At 36.0% G+C, this 23,567-nt stretch overlaps 2 protein-coding genes across 4 annotated transcripts in view; one reads left to right on the forward strand and one right to left on the reverse strand.

The window, feature by feature from the left end:
• Positions 1 to 364: 364 nt before the first annotated feature.
• On the forward strand, positions 365 to 12,647 carry LOC111511299 (uncharacterized). The gene is made up of 3 exons (XM_023167314.2): positions 365 to 524; positions 653 to 1,246; positions 10,716 to 12,647. The coding sequence occupies exons 2-3, from the start codon at positions 659 to 661 to the stop codon at positions 12,531 to 12,533; spliced, it is 2,406 nt and encodes an 801-aa protein (XP_023023082.2). The 5' UTR covers positions 365 to 524; positions 653 to 658; the 3' UTR covers positions 12,534 to 12,647.
• A 6,706-nt stretch (positions 12,648 to 19,353) lies between these two features.
• LOC111511146 (uncharacterized) overlaps positions 19,354 to 23,567 on the reverse strand; it is a 541,917-nt gene continuing 537,703 nt past the window's right edge. For all 3 annotated transcript variants that reach the window (XM_074186424.1, XM_074186425.1, XM_074186426.1), the window contains one exon: positions 19,354 to 23,004. In XM_074186424.1, the coding sequence (XP_074042525.1) occupies positions 22,367 to 23,004 (638 nt within the window). In that variant the 3' untranslated portion in view covers positions 19,354 to 22,366. The remainder of the gene's footprint in view (positions 23,005 to 23,567) is intronic.

Below are 23,567 nucleotides of genomic sequence, written 5' to 3' on the forward strand. Positions count from 1 at the left end.
ACAAATGAAAATCTCAGTGAAAATTAGACAAAAGTTACTTTCTTTATATTATATATTTATCCTACAGATTCTTTCAGATATTTCAAATTTATATCATATTAGACAATGTCCGAACTGATGAAATTCACCACGAAACATCGTCAACTACCTTCAAACTAATACAATTAATCCTAAAATAACTGAATTTTTGACAAAAATCAATTTTTTATATTTTCAATAAGTGATGAAGTTATTGATTTGTTTGAGCAAAGATATAGTACCCTCATGTCTTTCTCTGATGTGAATCGTTGCTTTTTGTCCGATGATATAATTTCGATTTGGATGTCGGATGACAGAGGAACACTCGATATTGGCGACAATGTCTCTACAAAACTAATACAAAACGCTTGTTAAATGTCATGTGTCAACATAACCTAGAAGTCATTTGAAATTTGAAGCCGTTAATTTTAAATTTAAATATTTAATATTTATTTATGGTATGGTTGTTCCGAAGAAATTACCCTTCAGCTGTATGAATAATACCTGTAAGTAAAGCTATATACACGTTAAAAAAAAGGTTGCTAATGACTTCTGTAGATAAAAGTTATTTTTTGTAAATGTCGAATGTACTCAAAAACAATATTTCTCAGTGTTTTTCATTTCTCATCTCCAGCATAAAATGGAAGGAAGAAAATCAGATTTTGTTAACAAAACAGTGCTGACCACTCCAAAACCAACAGCTTCGTCCACCGTCGATAGAAAATCCTTTCAGAGAAAAGCTCCTGCGAACTCAGATACTAATTTCGAAAACTCCCTTGGGATAATAGATGAACAGAGTCTTCTGGCCGTCAGCTCCCAATTACAACATCAAAGATATTTGGCCAGCAACTCTCTCCAAAGGGCCAACAAAGTGGCAGCAATTCCTTCTAAATACTTGAAACGCAACATCAGTGAATCGGACTCAGTTGCTATTGAATCAAATGAGAGCACAGTGAGCGACAGTGACTTGCTGAAAACACCTGTGAACACGTCAACTCCTCGTAATTCCATTGATCGCTTGAGCCTCAGTCAATCCTTAGCTGAGCTTTCTCTCAAAATAAGCAACAAAGATATTTCTTTGGATAAATTCGTCAGTGATTTCAAACAAGCCATGAAGGGCACTGACTGCGATATACCTAATAGCATGTTCACCCCAGCTGAAGAGGCTGAAAGTATGTTGAGGGCGGATGAGTTATCTTGGAGGCTGAAAAACGATTTACCTGGTCAGGTGAGAAATTTTATTGCCTATTACTTTCACAAATTAACAGGCAAAACTAATTATATGCAGGCCTGGATTATCCATAAGACCAACCTAGAAAGGAGCAGTCTGGTAGAAATGCAAATTTAGGAACAAAATTGAAAAGTTTTTCTATAATTCAGTGTGGAAAACCAAAAATAATGAACAGCTTGTCAAATTTAGAAGTGTCATATGATACAGCTGTAACTATTTTGTTGAATTTTCATTAATATAAATACACATGCACATATCCTTCAGGAAAATGCCATCTATTTGATCAATAGAAAACTTGATCCTTGCTTATCCATGATAAATGAATATTCCCATGATGCAAAACAAAACTTAGATATAAAATGCCGGATGAGAAATCAGATTTTTTCTTTCTCTGCAGCTTTCACTGCAATCAAAAAACTAAATAGAACCAGAAACAAAAGACAAAGAATTTGTGATCCAATACTAGAGAACGCTGTTTTATTCTGCCATAGCCCCCGAAAGTAGTGCCATTGCTGGCCTAGTCTATCCATAAAAGGTTGAGCGCCAACTACTCCGATCGGAGTATTTGGGCATCAATCAGCGATGCCACCCACTCCGATCAGAATGTTGTGTATGTCTAACTTGTAAAGATCAGTATTCATTCGGCGTGGGTTAGAGGAAGTTTTAGCTGCACTGGTCTAAAAACATTTGTTGGTTACGCGGTTTCTATTTTTTGTGGTATTAAACACGGACGCCAAACCTGGACCTTCTGGATTGCAGAAAAAAGAACATAATTTACATGTGTACAGTAGAAAAGCACTTACAGATGAAGAATGATTGCAGTGTTTAGAAGATAGCAGTGGTGACTGATATTTGCCAGAGCCCAAAGATGAATATCCCTCCGAATCAGATAGTCATTCAGATGTACTTGTTGATGACCAGTCGTCAGAAATATTCCAGTTTCGGTTGTAAATACCAATTCAGCTTCGACTTATGCACAAATAAAATTCAAGTGGACAAAAACAGATATATTGAAATAGTTAACATTAAAAAAAAATCAAGAGCGATTCCAGGCAGAGGCAGACTTATAGATAGATTATTTCAGACAACGTGAATTGCAAAAAAATAAATAATACGTAACGGAATCCGAGTTAAAAACAGACTTGAGTATAAATAGGCTTGTTGTAAATATTCTTTCACGAAAACCTCTTCTATGGAATCGACGGAGGTATGCTGTAAAGCCAAATTTCATAATAGATCATAGATCCATTGACGAATGTTTTGTTGATTTTTTTTTATTCATCAGTTTTTTTAGGGTTTTCTACATCTTGGCTAAATAATGTTTTATGAGTCAACCAGTTAGCTTCACTTTGATTTTTTCTAAAGGTTGAGCATGTATTATTTATTTCTCCATCCCTTTTTTAGCTCTTTTTTTCCTTTATGTCATGTCATTGATCATTACTTTCACGTTGATTTATTTTCCATCAGAAGAGCATATCACTGATAGTGTCCGACCTAAAGTTCGGTTTCGGTCGAGTTTCGGCAAAAAAACGGATTTCAGTTTAGTTTCGGTTTCAGCGGCAAACCTGCCGAAAAGCCGAAACTACGACCGAAACCGAAACTGCATTCGGGAGTTCTCGCGCTGTAATCAGCCATATTCGGCGCGTTGAATTTCATACAAGCGACGAAGACATTTTGCCGAGTCCACGTGCCTAATCATGTCGTGACTCATAACTTACTTTGTGATTTACTTGTTTATTAAAAAAAAAACTATAAAAATATATTCATTATAACATTAAAATCAACAGTTCAAAAATAACTTTTCAAAACTCATTTCCTCCTTTTCATAAAAGAGGATGTATGCATCTCCACTCACAAGCGATTTTGGTGAAATTGGTGACACGTGCGAATCATTGTATTCGTGCTACGTGCCAGTATAAGGATGTCTGCAGAATGCTGTATAATGTCCGCTGTAGGTAGACCCACTGTGATTCGAATGTGCGTATAGATTATAGCGACAAGGAGTCACATTATCTGCTGCATAATTGTTCATATCTAATCCATCTAGAGGAAATTCGATGGCAACATTTAACTTGCTTCTAAATTCTTTCTGTTAGAGAAAATCTTTTAAAATGAATTACTAAAATACGGGAAAACTTATGATTCGATAGAGATTTTGTGCATTTTCTTCTTTCCTTGCAACTTGAACATGTCGGTTTTTCATGTCCATCCAAAGTTTCCTCTCTTGTGAAGAAATCCAAGCACTGTGATAAACTCAATTGGCCAGTTCTTTGTGGTATGGGGAGTGATAAATCCCAGAAAGGATCGAAGGTTACAGATGAGTGTCCACAATGTGTGCACTTCATCGTGGATTTTAATTGACCAACGAAATTATCTAAAATCTTAGAGTTATATGTATTCAAATAAATCAGTCATGATTCTTGGGCTTTTCCGCTGTCTCTCAAGTTTTCGTTAATCTCCATTAAGGTCGGTTTAGCGGTTTAGGTTTCTCAATAATTCTATTAACGTCATCATGTAAACCTTCTAAAAGATAACGAAGGAATTCCTGGGCGTCTTGATGCGCATGACCCTTGAATCGAGGGGCAAAATTCTCAATCTGACTTTTTGAAGAGACTGTGTTCACTGCTTTATGAGATGAATTTTCTGACCACAATTCCTTGATAACTTCTGCGAAAGCTTTGATTAAAGCACCCTCCGTAATAGAAATATTAGTATTGATATCTTTCATGTATTCATCCTTTTTCAAATATTCCAGTAACCATCTCGTATTTGATAAACATTGGATTACACTGTTCATGAAATAGGTGTTGCCAATATTTTTCAACCCATTAAGCCCAAGGGTTTTGACTGAGGAACGTATCACTGATCTAATTGTGTTGTGGCTGTTGGTGATACATTCGCCACCGTTGTTTTCTTTCCAGTACTCACGGATGCAACGATTTTCCCATCATTGGACCAACGGGATGAGGAATTTGAAGTTGAATTTCTTGAAACTGAATCAGATATATTCATGGTGGTTTTTTCGAATCTGGGAGAGAAAGATAATTCCAGAACTTGTTTATTTTCCTCCACATATTCTGAGACAATTGGGAAGTGATCAGTCTGCTTACTCCATTTTTCGATATTCATTGTGGGTTCAGGAATATTTCATCTAATTTTTGAGTAGACGGAAGAGTACCCAATATCGATGTGGCATTACCCCTTTGAATGGTGATAGTTTGAAATCTGTTTTGAATTCTGTTTTTCCGTTAATCAGCTGCCGCCCCCATACGAACGACAACTCTCAGAAGTTGAGAAACTTGTGCGAGCTAAGGACTAACGAGGTCTTACCTTTTAACGTGTGATTCCTAACACGGATAGTGATTCGTTGAATTAAAAATGAATAGACTCGGTTGTCATTGGTAGAATTCGTCATTCTTCTACCAATTTCTTTCAACAATTCAGAAGTATCAGATCCAAAAACACCAAAGGTTTCAATAGCAACAGGAAAGAAACAGTAGGAACTTAGCAAAGTGGAGTATTTCCGAAATTTGTATTTTTCTGCAATCATAGCAGCTGCACCAGTGGAATTAGACGTAGCGGCAAGGTGTTAAGCTGCAACTGTATCCACGCAGGTGAAGTCCCAAACCAGAGGTTATCCAAATTTCCAAGGAATTAGACTCATCCTGTCTGGACGCTTTCCATCAATTCGACTAAAACCAAGGGGTTCAAGAACTGATAGAACCTCTGCAGTGGCTAGAGCTCTTTTTATAAGATCATTAATGGAGTGATGTATTGAAAATCTTCCAGAACTGAATTTACAATTTAGGCCATGGTAACCATTTTCTTCTACAGTGGATCCACATCTGCATTTATGACTAACACAAATTGAAGAACCTAATCGAAGACATATCGAAATCCTAAAAGATGCATCATCTAAGAGGGTACCCAAAGAAGCCACGGGAAGAGCACTCAGTCAGGCACCAGATTCTTTGGACATAACAGCTTTGAGTCTAGCCATTTGAATATCGGAACGTTCAGCTGACTCAAGAAGTTGCTTATGAGCCAAATTGATCATTGGCCAGGCTTTCTGACACTTTTTATTTTCGGGAAGGGTATTTTTCGTTTTAGATAACCATTTATTTTCACCATTCAAGTAATACACATCAGAAATTTCAGACAAAGATTTGGAAAGAATGGAGTTTATCAAATGACGAGAACTGTTATCAGACGAGAGTAATGCTGGCATGAGAGGGATGAGGCTAATCGAATACCTAAACCACCAGAGTTAACTGGGAGAGCAGCTTGACTCTAAGTGATATAATTTTTTGTATAGAATTTCGTAAGGTGGAATCGAATTCTTGTAACTCCTTTTGACATATCCAAGTTGGACTGCATCTCAAGGTATACAATAATTTTGGGATTGCCAAACAGTATTTCAATAGAAAATATGCTATATGGGAAGGAAAACTATCGAGACGAGATGACAGTAGAATTAGAGACTCTGTTTTTTGTGTGAGGTAACAGAGAGAGGAGCTCCCAATAAAGACCAGTGTGTTTTGGGGACAATTTTAATTTGTGGAGAAATTATTGTGGAAGGATTTGTAAGCATCTGAAAAGGGGCAAAAATTTCACATTTGTCGAGATTTAATTCAAGTCCAACATCATTAGAGAGATAAATAATTTTTTGAAATTCCTGTAGAACAAAATCTATATTACCACCAATTGAACCATCGTCTAGGTACCAGCAATTAAAATTGGTGTTGATAGACTTTGTCAGTTCATTCAAAGTGAGACAGAAAAGAGCAGGACCTAGAGGATCACCTTGTTGAACCCCTCTCTGAGATAAGATAGTATTTTTTCCAAAGTTAAAAAATGTTGAATTTCGATAACATTGGTTGATAAAAGGAAAAAGGTGAGGAGTAATTTCGAGGGTTGAAGGCGTTTTTATAATCTAGTTTAACAAAAATTTGAGAAGATGGATTGGGATGCTCATTTAAAAAGAGACGTGCAGCATGTGCAACTGCTTCGCATCCCCCTGGAGTTCCAAAACCAAATTGAACAGGACTAAATAAATTTCCTAAAAAACCAGAAACATCAATACAAAATAATTTCGCTACAGGGCGACGAAAAATGGTACCAATAGCAATGGGGCGAATGCCACCATCTTTTTTTTTAATGCTATCAAAGAGGCACCATATAAAATAGGACAAATATCGGGATTCAGTCGACCGCTCAGCAAAAAGTTACACAAGTAAGTCAAAGAAGACACAAGGTGAAGCTTTTCACCTTAACAACCAGAACTTTTTGATGTCAAATCTTGTAAATGGGAAGGTCTGAGGGAGTCTATTCCTCCTGCTGAACCAGTGCGAAATGATCTGATTGCTTTCAATACTTGTTTTTCATCAACTACAGTTTGTGTCAGGTATAGGTTCTTGACAGACGTCAGCAGGATGTTTAGCTTGAAGTTCAGTTAACGTAATATCATCAAAATCTGCAAAACTGTCCGTTGAAGTCAAAATACGGATTGCCGAAGTGAGATCGCCATCCGAAACTTTATTTATTACAGATTTTGAGAAATTTGTTTTCTTTTTAGATCGACTCTCGAATTTGTGAATGGAAATTTCTGGACAAGTATTGGAAATGTTCTTCTTGATGAGTGAAGTGAGATTTTTTACTATTTTCTTCATGTGGTGGAAGATAAAAGTATCTGTATGCAAAACAAAGCAAATATTCCCAGTGATCTAACGAATTGCTCTGAATGCATTCGTCAATAGCTTTGCTCAAAGCTTCTGCAGCACACAATCTTGCTCCTTTGGGAATTCTCTTCAATATGTGAGAATGGAGTTTGTATTCAACATTCGAACTTATTGCACAGGTTTGGATGGAAGAGGAAAACGTTGTTGACTCAGATTTATGAATTTTTGAAAAGTGGATTCTCAAACCTTTTGTAGTTTTGAATTTCTTATTGCAATATTGATAAAACGTATATTTTATACTTGCATCGTGTTCAGTTGTAGAAGATAGTTCCTCTGTGGAGGGTTCTTTCAGTTGATGTGATTTCTTGATCTGCACATCATGACTGCTAGATAAAGTATACTTTTCATCTCTGGGAATTCTATCCTGAAAATTTTTCTCTACAGCAGGCCTTGTAGTTTCAGGTGTAGTACATTGCATTTTCATGACTCCTTCGTCTTCAATCCAATGTTCAAAACATTTTTTCGATGGTTTTGACAGCATCAGTGAATCTCTCACAAAAGATGTGTGCTGTTTGGTGATGGGGATTTGCATTTTCGACTATCAATAGAAAAATGCAGAAACAGGGACTCAGGAATCGGAGAAGAATTGGTTTTTAACGGAGAGCAAAAAACTTGACATGACACTTTGACTCTGTCAAATATACATAAATATCAAGTACCTATTGTGATATTAGGTACTTTAAACGTTCAAGCCAGTCTCGAATATACCTACAAAGTAGGTTGAATGGACTGACGTCTATCAGAAAACAACTACTCCCCTGGCTAATACCACGAAGGGCGTTGGATTATATCCAACAGGCGTCAGTGCAGGAATCTTCACAGAAAATTTCCTGCATATGCAATTGGCAATACAACTGAAAGAGTCGACCTTCAATTTTGGAACGGGCACACTTGCACTGATGAGTGGCTAATGAGCCCGAAATCGTAAAATTTCGCAATTTCCCTTGTGAACTCCAGTTGCGTAAGAGTCCTTCCAAATTTCTTGTGGAGTTGCCAAGCATTCTGCACACAGGCATCCATTAGCCACGTAAATATGCTCCACCACCATTTTTTACCCCTCATACCAATGCGGTATAATGATATATTCTCATTCATAAGGTCAACGCCACCCATATAAGAATAATAAGTTCCAGTCACAAATGGCCGAGGCACTTGAACTACTTTTTTCTCAACACTTGAATATCGGCGCACAGGTCCCATTGGTTGTACTGGTTGTACTCTGAAACATGTTGATGCCATAGTGACAACTATGCTAGCCTAGCGAACATATGAAATCCCATTTCCGTCATCAAGAATAGATTCAATAGTACCTCTCTATTTTCACGCAGTTCCAGTACCTTGATACTTGATACCCTTCATCTCTCAAATATTTAAGGAGCTTTACGCCTGTAAATAAGTTGTCGAAATAGAGTTTATATGGTTGGAAACCTTTTACTCTTCTATTTTCACCATGGGCGCTGACGCTTTACCGAATAATAATTCATATTCAGGGGAGCGGCGGGGGTTATTTCCCTGATACATTTCAAAGTTGATGAGGTGACCAGAAGCCGTATTCATACACCAGATTTTACAGCCGAAACGAACTGGTTTACCTCGGATAAACTGCTTGAAGCTGTGTTTTCCAAAATATCGAATCATAGATTCGTCATAACATAGATGCTATTCAGGCTCAAAATAAGCTAAAAATCAGTGGACGCATTTTTCACACTTTATCAGACAGATCTGGTTTATTATTATCAGCAAAATGAATGAAACGTGAAATTTGCAAAAATCGGTCCCTGCGCATAGACATGTATTCATTTCTCATGTCATTATTCGAGTCCCAGTAAAACCTGTTTCTTGGTAAATCATTATACCCACTAATAATAAGTATGCCAATGTAGCATTTCATTTCTTCTACAGATACTTTAGTGTCGGAACAGTTTTTCAATAAGCCATACCTAGACCTTTCCTCGATCATCATTTGTATGATGTAGTCATCGATAAACAATTCACAGGACTTGAATGTTGATATGGCTTGAAGTCACATGTTGGAAACATTTAGTGATTTGATTGCAAATCACCTTGGACCCAGTCAAAGCCCTCTACATCAACATTAATTTGTGTTATGGAAGGTACGGTTTTGTGATGACGAAGGAGACCAATGTTTTGGTGAAGCATGAAGTGATCCAAGACTTCGCGATACATCATCAGAACTGCACCCACCAACTCTGGTGCTGTCCAGGAGTTTCAATTCGGCTTGAGTTCTAAGTTGTCTGCCAGATAAATTGTCAATAAATCCACTACCATCTCCATCCCCAGAGTCTACGTCTGTCAAAACGTCCGGATCGGGTGGTTCAATAAATATTTCGTCAATATTATCACTATAGGCTATCTCTAGGGCATCTTGAAGTGAAAAACCCTTTCTATAACAAAAAAAACAATTTAAAAAAATCGCTAGTGTAACTGCCTAGCGTTACCATACGGTAACAGGCAAATATATACATCTGTAGCTAATATAACATAACTCAAATTTCGATGGAAAAATAACTAATACAATATTTGATATTTCTTCTCATTAGCTAATAAAGTTAGAAACAGTTTTATAAAAAAAACTCGAACTATATACTTACACGAAGTTTGGCTCTATAGCACTTTTATGCAATAGCAAAAAACAAATATCGTCTATACCTGTTATGAACTAATCAACACGTAGAACTATTTTTAAGAGACTGACTGCGCCATCTCTCCAACCGGCCAAAAAAATAGAGCCGCTGCACCTTTTACGGGAAGCTTAAACACTTGTGACCATACGGTAACGCTAGGTGTTAATGGATTAATAAGTACGTTGCATTACGCCCTTCTGTTACCAATCATCAACGTTTTTTTTCTGAAATACTCAAATTATAAATGCAGTGCCAACCCAGTTGGTATAAACACAATTGGGCAAATAACCTCTACCATTGCTGAGTTTCTGAACCTTCCGGAACCAAAGGAATATACAGGATACTGTTTCAGAAGGTCTTCTAATTCTTTGCTTGCAGAATCAGGAGCAAATATAAACGGATATTAAGAAGCAAGAAGGGTGGAATTCGACCACAGTAGCTGAGGGTTACATCGATCAATCTATTTCTTATAAAAAGGCTATTGCTGAAAGAATAATCCCAACAGCTAGCTCACGCGTTAAAGCATCGTTCTCTCCACTTCAAGAATTAAATGTTAATGGCCATGAAATTTTCAACTCAGCTAATTCAAATATATTACAAGGCTCTTTAATATCGCAAGGTATTGATATCAGCAGTTGTTCTAATTGATGTTCATAAATAATAATAATGTAATTAATGTATACAATAGATTTGTAACAGAATTTAATTGTATCTATATCTATTGTTCATAAAACTTCCTTGAAAATTGAATAATTATGTTTTATTTATTGCTATATCGTCGAAAAAAATTGTGGTAAAAATACTTTCAACACTAGCGTTGAAAATATTTTTAACTTGCTACTTTGTAAACATCATCTTTCAATACTCTTGACAACCATTAAAAATGTCACTTTTAATGACAGTTGTACAAAAAACACTTTTCTCTACTCAGTTTGTATTCCAAACATTCGTTATTGAATTAAATCAGATATCATTCACAAAATTTCTACAGAATATACTAAACGACGGAGGATTAGAAAGCAAAAAATTTTCCCAATATTTCATATTTCACCCTTTTTGGTAAATATTATGTTACTATTACAGGTTGAGCAGTTTTCACAGATGGACCTTTCTGGTGGAAAAGTTTCTGTTGGGGAATTTTTTAAGAAAAGGTCAGATACTTTATCGGACTTTTCTGCTGCTAAAAGTCCGGTGAAAACGAAGAAACCTGTCCCACTGATAAATGAGTCGGAGATTTATGAAGAGGATGAAGAAAGTGTTGTGGACGATATAAGTCACAAAAGCCTCAGTATATCTGCTATACAGCAGTTCCTGGCTCAAAGCGAGGACACTCCCAGGCGTGCAGTGGACCAACTTCTAAAGCAAGGCAAAAAATCTGATATATCTCTCAAGTCAGGTGATATTTCAATACCTGTTAGTAAAAACTCTTCCTATACAAGCAGTTGTTCTGATAATGAAGCCATTTTTTGTATAGTCGATAAGGAGAATGTTAATACCTTAAACGTCACCCCCAAAGATCCCCATCCCCTCTCCCCTACTTCTCCATCCTCCTCGACAACTTCTTCACGTGCCTCAAGTGCTTTGACATCTTTACAGAACGGAAAACTACCTATCGAAACAACAAAGTGCGATATGATTTGGGGATGCCTGAAGATAGGCAAGTCGGAGACGAAGGACTTTTTGATAAGAAACAGATCTTCAAAGAGGCTGGGATTGAAACTGTCTCTTTCCGGGCAGGAATTCAAGATAAGGAAGGACAACAGATTGGACAGTGAGCCTATTTCCTCTTCAAAAATTATCTTACACCCACACGAGGCAAAAGTGTTATTCGTGTCATTCATCCCCACTAAAGTGGGTGCAGCTGCAGATGAACTGATTTTCACCTCATTGGATCCAAATCTTGTTCAGACCAAGAAACAGTGCATTCGATTGTTTGGGTATGGTGGTACAGGAAAAGTTGAGTTTCGAAATTTGACAAGGGACACCACCGGTAAATTTTGGCTTCCGCTTGGCAAATTGGAAAATCAAAGCGTGATGACGCGGAGTTTCAATGTGCGAGGCAGTGGAGTACTGTCCACCTTTGTTCATATCTCGTTTACCTCTAAAGACTTAGCGAAAGTCAGCATTGTTCCAGATTTTTTCTTGCTGATCCCTAACGAACATAAAGAGGTGGTCGTGAGCTACGAATTTTCATCTGAAGACAACAAGAGTTTGCACAAAGCCCTAGTGAATACCAATATAGTGGAACTAGGCAGTTTGTCAGTGACTTCAGGGACTGAAGTCGATAGAGGGAGACTGAGACGACTCTATAGAAAATGTTGTGAGAGTGGTCTGTCTATAGATCCATTGGCAACTACGTTGAAGAAAGAACTTTTTGGGGAAGTGATGCCTTCAGATTTGGTGAGGCTTAAGGAAAGTTCTGAATATTGGAGGGAGATATTCAAACAGTTTTCTAGAAATGAGATAGTAATCACCATCGAAAGAGACCCAGATCAAACCATCATTCCTCAGTTTTCTGACGAGTCTGGACTATACCAGTCTTTATGGCAGGATTCCACAGTAGTTGTTTCAGATCACACAGTAGTTCAGCAGTGTCGTTTGGAGCCTCCAACCATTTTCTTGACTCCACCCTCTAAGACAAAGGATTACCTCTTTTTCATTTCAGATAGTAATAAAAAACTGCATTATCAAGTGACTTGTGATCCTAAAGGTCTGGAATTAGAACCTAAAGAAGGCATTATTGTGCCTGGTGAACAGATTGTTATAAGTTTGGCTTACCCAAAAGCTGTTGTGAATGGGAACAAACAATATAAGGTATCCGTTTATGTTGAGAATGATGTTTTCGAGGCCGATGTTAAGGTTATGGCAATTTCAATTGGGAAAAATAAGAATAGTTCCTAACAGGCTTAATATTGGCTAAAGGGGTTGTTTAAGGTGATATTTTATTGTGTACTTACCTGCTTTTTGGGAAGTTTTTATTTGTAATACATAAAAAAAATATATTTTTATAAGTAACATTTCATCTTTTTTAAAAGTCCCAAGGAAAATGGTACCAAATTGAATGTTACTTTTGTATATTGGAAGTGCCGGGGTAATCATCTCAGGTTTTACCATCTTCTAGGGGTCCAGTGTTTTCTGGAGGCCTGGCCTCCAGAAAACAAATTGTCTCAGTAATTGATTAGTGGCTGATTCAACTTTTACTTTAAGAAAATTGCCTCAGTGTAAATAAATGGGAGTGTTTGTGCGCCACACTTTCACATTTTCTTTAACTTTGTTAAAGGATTCCTCAAAGTAAAAAGATGCGCATGTTATAACCAGCAGTGTGGAATGTGGTCAATAATATGTGTAAAATAATTTTGTCCTTTGTTGATTTTGGCTTTCTGTTATTATATGTGAAGTGTAAGTAGCACGGGTATACAGTTAATATATTTTCCCAACTCTCTCTTTTGACTCTGTGTACCAAGGCAAAAAAATGCTCATTCAAAACATCTTCAATTTTCATCTTGGTGCCTATGCTTGGATAGGACATTTTTCTGTCCTGATTCGAAACTGATGAAATTAAATATGCTAAAGAAATCGATATTGTAAAAGTTTATAATTCAGAAAAACATTTGGTTATCAAAAAATCATGCAAATTGAATTTCATATAATTATACACCAATATTTCAACAACTCATCGGAAATTGGTGGGATATTGTGAATAATACTAGTATTATAAAGGTCACATGAAAAGGAATGAATTTTTAATACCAATTTCTAATAATGATGATTACATAATGAAATTCTTCAAAAATTGTTTGGTCAAATAAATGATAAACCATTCACAATATTGAATAATTTTTGCCAGGAAAGTTCACTATTGAAAAACTAGAATAACGTATTGGAAATTATAGGTTGTTATGAGGTTGCAATTACAATATGAGATTTGCCGAGAGGATAACGAGAACACTCCGCCCGTTACGTCATCGCTTGTGATAATTTTCACCGCAGTAGTGGACGAAACGTCAGGCTCAAAAACCTGCAGACCACGGCCAACAAACCCGAGAAATGGCTCCGCAAGAAGAAGGTAAAAACTCTAACTAACAGATATTTGTTAGGGTGTTGAGATACCGGTGTGATCCCTAAATGCCTATGGACAAGCGGAATCTAAGACACCACAAACCAAGAGAATTTACAAAAGCACCAAGAAGGCTTTACTGCCAGAACGGATACATCAGAATAGAAACGATGCAGCTCTTGTCAACATAGAATTGATGCACCTGACAATCAAATTTTGAAATTCGATGCTTTGGAGCGATTGGTATAAAATTGACTATCTTACGATGGAAATGATGGAATCTACTAGGTCAGTCATCACTAAAAGACATGAGGAAATATAAGATACTGAGTGAGAGCCGGAAAAATCTTTCGCCCCAGTATTATAGATAAACATTCAATGGTGAACTTATCTGTCTTTCAGACCACGAGGTCAGAATACTCGCCAAAGGTGGAAACGTTGCTATAACTCCAGCCAGAGTACCATACGAGGACATCATTGTAAATGTCGAATCGTACTTTACCTAAGGACAAGACTGAAGAAATCAACATAGAAACTAGAAACGCACGCAAAACCACACGAGTTCAGTACAACACGGGGAGATAGAGAGGCGCTGAAAAATCTCAGTAGTGATAATAATGTCCTAGTTTTGCCTGCGACAAAGGAAATGTCACCGTCGTGATGAACTGCTGGTATCTCGAGAAGAACGAATCAGCTTATCAGGTCAAGTGATGAAGATAAAACGAAGGTCCTCCAAAAATTCGAAGCCCTGCCACTATGTCTATATGGCTTAAAGAGAATTTACTACTAAGAACAATCGTTAATGTGATAGATTAATCAATTTATGAATTGGCCAAATACTCTACATCCCTACTGCAGCTGCTCACAGGAAGAACATAGTCGGTCTTCAAGGACTCGGAACATTTTATTGAAAAGTTGAGAAAGTCATGAGATCAAGTCCAGGAGACACACTAGTAAAGGTGCGGATAATCGGCGAAGTATTCTCAGCAGACATAACGACTCTGCTAGTTGTTTGTCATCAACGTATTTCCAGTGGGACAGTGTTTTTTATTAATAGAAGGCACTGCAATAAGCAGCCCATTAAGTTCTGTAGTGACAAACTTTTTTATGTAAAAATTCAAACAAGCCCAAGAACAAACGGTCGTGAAATCTTATTTTTGGTTGCGTTACGTCGAGGATACGTTCGTAGCATTTCAGCATGGAGAAAGAAAGCTAAAGGAATCTCTGCCATATCTGAACTCCCTTAAGCCAAATATCCATTTCACAATGAAACAGGAAACTCTAGGATCTATCGCCTTCTTGGATATGCTAGTGAATCGACATGTGTCATGCAAACATACAGATTCGTGAATAAGAATTTCAGTCATCTACCAACACAAAAGGAGGAAAAAATAAAACGTTAGTTGAGAGGGCCCGACGCATCCGTGAACCCGAAATCTCCCTTAATCTCCTGAAAAATGCTTTCAAATAGAATAGAAAATTAGAGCGGACGATACGACCCAGAAGAGAGAACATTGAAGTAACTCCAGCCAGATTCGTTGAAGATGAAGATTTTCTTGCCTACGTTAAAAATGTTTCGGACCGGTTTGGGAAAATTTTGGAGAAACATATTTTTCAACCAATATTCAGGCCAAATAAAACTATCAGAGAGAGTCTAAGATCGGCCAATATCCCCAGCGAGAATATAGCAACACTGGGGGTATACCAGAGATTCAATAAAGGCAATGAAGAAAGCAGATTGATAGAATTCACTATACACTTGACTTATGATCAACTATTTCCTTCACTGGAATTTGGAATTGGAGAGTCAAAGAGTTCAGGGATTATCTACACCTGTCGTTCCATTACCAGAAATGAAAAAAAATTAGTAATTCCAAATTCGAGATTTGTGTTAGAAATCAAATTTGTTGTGATTTTTTTATATCGAAGAAATGATTTTTTTATTCATTCAAATAACATGAAAATACATTCCATTTGCTAGCTTTCTCTGCATTTTACAATATAGGTAGGACCCAACTAAGTGTAGGACCCCAGACACCGGGAGTAAAATATATTCATTTGCGCCCCAGACGATGGCCCCTGTGACTGTGCGGTGTTGCCAATTATAGAGTAGAGTAGAGTAGAGTTTATTTATTCTCTTGTGTGACAATTAAAAAAATTGTATACAGTCGTCAAAAAATAGTAAAAGGAAAATTTTGTACTTGCAGAAACAAATTTTAAGCTATTTAAAATGTAAAATAAAGTTATGTATATATATATATATATATATATATATATATATATATATATATATATATATATATATACAAAAATAACCTATGTAAAATAGTAGGAGAACTTAGTTATAATACATTACTGTTACTTAGTCATGTTACATTAAAGAAGTGTATGAACTCTTCACTTTTATAAAACACATTTTCTTTAAGAAAACTTTTTACCCTTTTAGCAAATTTAACTAGGACTAGTTCCTTCCACTCGTTTGGTATCATATTGTAATATTTAATAGACAGAAATCTGAAAGAGTTGAGATTCTTGGATAAGCGAAAATACGGCACTATAACGGATTTATATCTGGTATTATATTTATTTTGAACAGTATAACTGGAAATGTTTTTCTTGGCAAAAAGTAAGCATTCATAAATGAATTGATTAGTCACAGTCAATATACCTAGATTTTTGAATAGTGGACGACAACTTTCATCAAGTTTTGAATTTGTTATTACTCTTATTGCCCTTTTTTGCATTGTGAGAATTTTATCAACATGTGCCGATCCACCCCATAAGAGAATTCCGTAGGACATGGTACTGTGAAAGAGACCGTGGTAGGCTGTGAGAACAACACTTTCATTTACAATATCTTTGATATTTCTTAAGAGATAGGTGGAGGTAGCTAATTTATTTCTCAGATTGGTTATGTGAGCCTCCCATGTCAGCTTACAATCTAATGTTAGTCCCAGGCATTTTACCGGCAAATTGTCCTCCAGGGTTAAGTTGTAATTCAGAGTAAAAAGTAACGTTTTTGTTTTATCATTATTTAGACACAATCTTACATTCGTGAAATATTCCTGAGCACTTTTGAGAGTGTATGATTCAATACTCTGATCATAGTTTCTCATTGAAACTAGTAATGTGGTATCATCAGCATATTCAACATGTTTTGACGATAAGAAATGAGTTATGTCATTAACATAAATAATAAATAGTATGGGACCTAAGATTGAACCCTGGGGAACCCCCATGTAATTTCCTTTTTGGATGATACCTTTCCGTTTGAGGAGGTACACTGATATCTTCCTGTAAGGTAACTCTGAATGAATGAAAAAGCATTTCCTCTGACACCATAACTTTCCAATTTCATTAAAAGAATTTCATGTGACACACAATCAAAAGCTTTGGAAAGGTCCAAAAAAGATGATAGTGTCACATTTCCTTTCTCAAATTCATCTGAGATGTGAATAATCATATCTACAAGTGCAGTTATAGTAGACTTTCCCTCACGAATTCCATGTTGTTTAGGGTTCAGTACATTTTTTCTCTCTAAATAGTTGATCAGTCTGATTTTATAAGCCAATTCAAGCAATTTTGATAGAATAGGAACTAGGGAGATAGGTCGGTAATTACTGATATTATTTTTGTTACCCTTTTTAAAAATCGGTATAACTTTGGAGAGTTTAAGAATCTCTGGAAAAACACCTTCTGCAAAACAGGTATTGATGAAAAACGTTATGGGGCTGATTAATTCGTCTTTTGCAAATTTCAGTGAGTCGCTATTTAGTCCATATATATCTCTTGACTTTGATGTGCTTAATCTGTCAATCAGGGTAATTATCTCTAGTTCTGTTACCCTGATTGACAGATTGAGCATAAACATGGATCGCGAATATATGTGGCTAAGCTCACACTCCAACAGTGTCTTTGAATTATGTCACCATGTATCTTTTAGTTCGGTGTTTTACATTGTTGTATCACAGTAGTTGAAGTAACCCGTAGTTTGCTGTTCTTAATTTTTGATGATTTGACCTTTTTCTTATGTGAAAACGTGTTGAAAACTGGCTAACAACCATTTAAAACTTTTGCATGAAAAAAAAAATTGGCTGAAAACATGTAGAAGTGCTTGTGAATGCAGAATCAAGAACTCCATTCAGTTTTTCGACCTCTCAAGGTTCCCAAATTTTTTCACTGAATATATTCTGTTAAACTTTACATATTGTCACACAGATAACACAATCACCTCATCAGGTAATCCATCTTCTCAATCGAATAACTTTAGTGATAAGGACGTTGATCATACCACTCTTCAATTCCATAGAATTTATTTTTAATCACCAATTACGATTTACATCTTCTTAGTTACAAAGGTTGGTGAATGCAAAAGTAATAGCCAAAGAAGAATGATTCTTTCCTGAAAAAAAAATCAGCAGCTCCATCTTTTGACAAGTATCTGAAGTGACAATAATTATGAAACATAAGCAAGGATATTCCGTGGCGCCTATAAGCCACCACATTATATATAGACTATATACAAAGGCCACCACGTTTGCAACCCAAATTATGGCCAGAAGTATATATAATTCAACATATCACACAATTTCTTCACAAACTAGTACAGGGAACAAGATTGTTGAAATGGATGTTATGAAAAGATGGGAAACTCATGAGGCTGCAGTGTTTTTTCGGAGATTAGGAAGAAATGGATGATTTTGAAGACTCATAATTAGCAAGAAAGCATGGATACCTCCCCTAACGAAGATGCCATTGGAGATGTTCCTTACTTATACTCAGTATTGTTCTTTAATAAGTGCAGTTGAAGTCAACAATACAAGTTTGTTTTTAAATTGAACGGAGTGCTCTGATTCATTTTCTGAAGCAGTAGATTATAAGGATTAGTTCTAGTAAAAATTGCTGAAGATTATATTATATGTGGTGGAATTAGCCAATACTTGATGAAAATCCATTACGTATTCAGGTAATACTTTAGCTCGAATGATTTAGAACAAACTCTTTAGTAAACCATCAGAAATTTGTAATGTGGCGAATAAATTGATACTTTTCATTGAAAAATGAAATGAGATAGAAACTCCAATAGCTTTATGTCACACTAATTTGTAGGCCAGCTTTGTTGGGGAATTAGTTGCCAGAATTCCTGGCAAATTTCTTATTCTAACAACTCAATATTCAAATAATTTGAAATATGAATGAAATAATAAAAATAGAAAATATTTTTTCGAATGATTGTCTATAAACTTCTAGACCAGCTATGAGGAAACTGATTTATTCTCATTTCCACAATCCCCAGGGTGTTAGTAAGTACCCCCAAAAATGACGTTAGCACCTGAAATATGGGAGCTGATGCTATTTCGTGGTAGGAAATGTTCTCAAAACACAATGCCAATGTATTTTTCAATCACTTCAAGAAAGAAGATTTAACAACTGAATATCTCGGAATGCAGACATTGAAATGATTTCATTCCGCAGTAATGGATCCACAAAACAAGAACCCTTCATATGAAATGATTGCTTTACTAACTGATATCAGCACGATTTTTGAGCATTATTGTAGATTGTGGAGGAAGGCTCTTCCAAGTGTCGCCCATAAATGTTTTTGAAATTTCATTTATAGTTACTCAGTTATTTAATGTTGTTTTATTTCAATGAAAAAATCACTTGTATTAAAATCGATTTATTTTTAATATAGCACATATAATTACAAAATGCATTTTGTTTAGTGAGGAGTTCATAATAATGACTTAATAATAATAATAACCATGCCAAACATTTCTACAAAACTAAAATGTCAAAAGTAGGCGTTTTGGTAACAAACAATAACATTAAAAAATTGAATCTTACGTCTTAACCATAATTTACAACAGATACATTGTTATTTACACTGTTTTACACAATGACAAAAAATACAAACTAATATAGCACCGTTATTATTCAGAAAGATATATTCAGTGAAACTTAAAATGTGTTATGAGAATGTTATCGCTCAAATAATGATTTGTACAGGGTACAATTCCTGCTGGGTATACTATCAAGATAGTCCAGTAAAATGCAGAAAATGCGTTTATACCCAATAGGAATGAGTGCAAGATGATATTTGAACGAAATGAAAGCAAGCAAATGAACACCTTGTATACCATATCGGTCTTCAATGATGTTGGTGAGAATAATGATGTTGTTGAGAATAAGAGTTTAAACTAATAGTACACATAAAGAAACCAATGTCAGCGGCGAAATAATGTGATTCTGAGCATTTTAATTAAAGCCACTTTACAAATTAGAATTTGGATTCGATTTCCTTTTCACTAGGGTTTAAACGTAACGAAAAGAAAAATAAATCTCTTTGATGACAAGCCTTATGGACCCTGTATTGGTTTCACTAATAACTGGAGCGATAAATAATCCAAAATTTATTGTTGCAAATTAGTCGAATATCGATGCCTGATGTGTGTTTTGGACCAAAATGTTAATGAGTAATACCTAAAAAATATAATGTGGCTATTTTACTTTCGTGGTGGGGTTACCCCTCTATTATAACCACTTGGAAAGGGAATTAGTTACTTGTGACTTATTTTCAATGCAATATAAATTCATTAAATTAAACTAATTTTGATAACTTACTATTTATTTTGATGTTTTTGATGAAAGTATTTTGTGGGATTTCCAAAATTGTCACCAACACACAGCCTTTGCAAACCACCGAATCAGTTATTGCTGAGTTATTGATGGTGAGAAAAAAAATCTGAATCTATGCCAAAAACTTTAACACTGTGGAACAGAATATTGATAACTATTTATAATTTAATATGGTTCAACAAATTGTTCAGAAGCAGCAACTGGACAAAATTAGTATGAAGCAATTAGGGAGATTCAATAGGCTATCCTTTCATCTGTTTCATTTGTTTTTGGCATTCTACAAGGATCAATATTGAAAGACTTCTCTTGTTCTTCATATTCATGAATTGAACAGCCTATACTCACTGAAGAAGGAAATGAGTTTGAATAACTGAGACTCCAAGCAATCTAAATCAAAATGTATTTATTGAACAAAGAGAACTATAAAAATTGTCATATAAGTGTGAGAAGTGAACACATTTTGAAATAGGATTGCCAATGGACTCTAGTTGTAATAGAAACGCATTAAATTCATTTTTAGTTTATGGTTTGAGTCCCTCAAAAATATCAAAATTCGAATATGTTAGGTTTTTATCGGTGCTGTTTTGCAACATAATTATTATTAAGTGTACTTCGTTATATAATAATAATCAGTTATTGAATGAAACCGTTCCAGGGTCCATAACCTCTTTTTACCTTACGACTAAAAACTATGAGGCACATTTTGAATTAGTTACACAAATGATTATCGGTTCATCTCGGACACAATTTAACCAGTAAATGTGAGAGAACGTATTTCGTAACAGATGGCACTAAGTCATTTTTTCGATCAGCGGCGTGACTTTGATCGACAAGGTGTCGCCTTTCTTGAAATTTTTTCGTTCGGATGACACCTCAAAAATCGAGCAAAATAAATCATGTCCTAGAATACCGTCGAAGATGGTGTTAACGATGACTATTTGGTGAAGATGTTCGTGAGTATCGAATGGATTAAAAACAAAAAATACCTCGCACCTTCTTTTTTCTCGGGAACAAATTCTGAGTTTGGCAAATCCATCTCCTGAGGGAAACAGCTACAATAATTTTGATTGGTGAAGAGTAGATAGGCAAAAAGTGCAACATAAAATATGTAATAAGAAAAGTACAGAGAAAGCAAAACCAAAATTCGGAAAGTTGATTGAAGAGAATATTACGAATTCATATTATGACAATATCAGAGAATTAATATATAATATGATTATCCAACAAAATCTGTAGAGTTGAAAAGGAAGGAACTACGGAAAATGAGTTGACAAATCGAAAATCCAATTTTTGAATGAGAGGAATTCGAAAAAGTGGCAAACAAAAATAAAAAAATACCTGGAAAATATCAAAGAAGCGAAAAAAATGTAATATGGTTGAGTGTGGTAAAAATACAGTTAGCTAAACTCCGCCAAGATAAAAATAAAGAGCATTTATTATTATTTAACTGAATGTTTATTGTTATATCTATAGTATACTACAGGTCGTTCCTGGTGCAGACGTTGAACAATTGACTTTTATAGGCTAATCTTTGATATATTGCAATTAGTGTAATTTTCGTAGAATCCCTATTTTTTAATAAAATTCAGTACTTAGATACTACTTGCTGTATGTAGCTTCTTATACGTGAAAAAATATTTGAAATTGGCTGTTTTTTTCTTTGAGTTTATATTAGTTCAGATTCGGAGTATATAAAATAAAAGAAAGAAGAAGAAAACAAGGAAAAAGTCAATATTTTGGGGAGTTGAAAAAAAATAATTCAACAGAATTTTGATTGGTGAATATTGAAAGAAGTATAAAATTTCAATGATCGAAAAGTTAAAAAAAACTAATTCTCCAGGAAATCTTTGATTTAAATGAACAAAATTATTACTTGTTCAATGATCTGTAATTTTCCATCTCAACACACACCACCCCGAGTCGACTTCACATGCGCTATACTCCAGATGGACTTGCCAAGCTCTCGCACTTTCCGCCTCTCCCCAAAGTCACGCAAACGCCACTCGAGTGCCTAACCTACCTAACCTAGCTTCAATCATCACAGTCTCTGTGTGCTACCTGATAACTTATTCTTCTTCGACATCTTGAACCATCCCGCCGACTTCTCGGGATCCCTCGGCATCGAAACTGACCTCGAGATGTCCCTTCCTTCCTCCCTGAACTTCTTCCCGTTGCTCCCCAGTGATTCGACAGACAGAGACTTGGATGCGGTTTTCTTCTCGTCTCGGTCTCTGCTGTAGCGGGAATTCTCCCTCGGGAGTCGGTCCTTCTTCTTATACAGCGTCGACGAAGAGCTCTTGGACAGCTCCTCCCTAGACCGCCTCAGGGTTTGCGACCCCAAGTTTTCCTTCGATTTGGACTTCTTCAGCGTCGACTGGTTCTTTCTCGACTCCTGAGCCTTCTTTTTCAGCGTAGAGGAACTGTCCTTGCGGTTGGACGTCGTCTTCGAGGGTTTCTGCTCGTATTTTCCGTTCTTGGTCGGCTTGGGGTACTGCGTGTAGTCGATGTCCATGGTTTCCCGAGCGTGGCGAGGCTTCCACGGGGCCAGCACGGAGAAGGATCTGCTCAGCGTTTTCACCTGGGGCTGCATGCGACTGGAGCCGTTGGAGGCTAATTCTTCGCGGGAGGCTGCTCTGCGGCCGTTACGCAGGTAGCCGGAACGTGGGATGTCTCCCACTGTAACAAGAAGATGTTATGTTAATAATTGGGATGATAACAACAAAAAGCTTTATATAAGTTTTTGTGAAAACTAAACTGTATCTGCAATAATAGGCCAATTATTTTAGCTTGCCTTTGAGATGAGTAAAAAAGAGAAGAGTCACAAAAGATTTTCGAATGTATAGTGCGTCTAATAATAATTATTACTACATAAAATGAAGTCTTATGAATGATACAGAAAACACAATGTATTCAATTGGTCCTAGAGTACCCGGCCCAAAAAAAACTGAAAAATTTTAGAAAAAATGTGTTTGTTTGCCAATATAATCCCCTTGTAGCTTTATACACTTTTCTCAGCGACGTTCGATACCGTTTTTATTATAATAGCCATTAACTACCGATAGACATCACTTCTTCATCGTTGGAAAATCTTTGACCACTGAGCCATTTTTCAAGTATGGGAACAGAAAATAATCTGAAGCAGCTAAATCTGGCGAATGGGGTGCATGAGATATCAATTCAAACTTTGATTCGTTAATTTTGGTCATTGCGATAATGGATTTCTGAGCTGCTGCATTGTT

Source organism: Leptinotarsa decemlineata, unplaced genomic scaffold, assembly GCF_025532065.1.
Source record: "Leptinotarsa decemlineata unplaced genomic scaffold, Ldec_3_MD MMD2_tig00078422_RagTag_RagTag, whole genome shotgun sequence".
Taxonomy (NCBI): Eukaryota; Metazoa; Arthropoda; class Insecta; order Coleoptera; family Chrysomelidae; genus Leptinotarsa; species Leptinotarsa decemlineata.

Excerpts from the sequence above, each read along its gene's own strand:
- LOC111511299 (XM_023167314.2), top strand. The coding sequence starts at position 659 with ATGGAAGGAAGAAAATCAGATTTTGTTAACAAAACAGTGCTGACCACT. Across the intron at positions 1,247-10,715 it reads AAAACGATTTACCTGGTCAG|GTTGAGCAGTTTTCACAGAT; the intron begins GTGAGAAATTTT and ends TTACTATTACAG.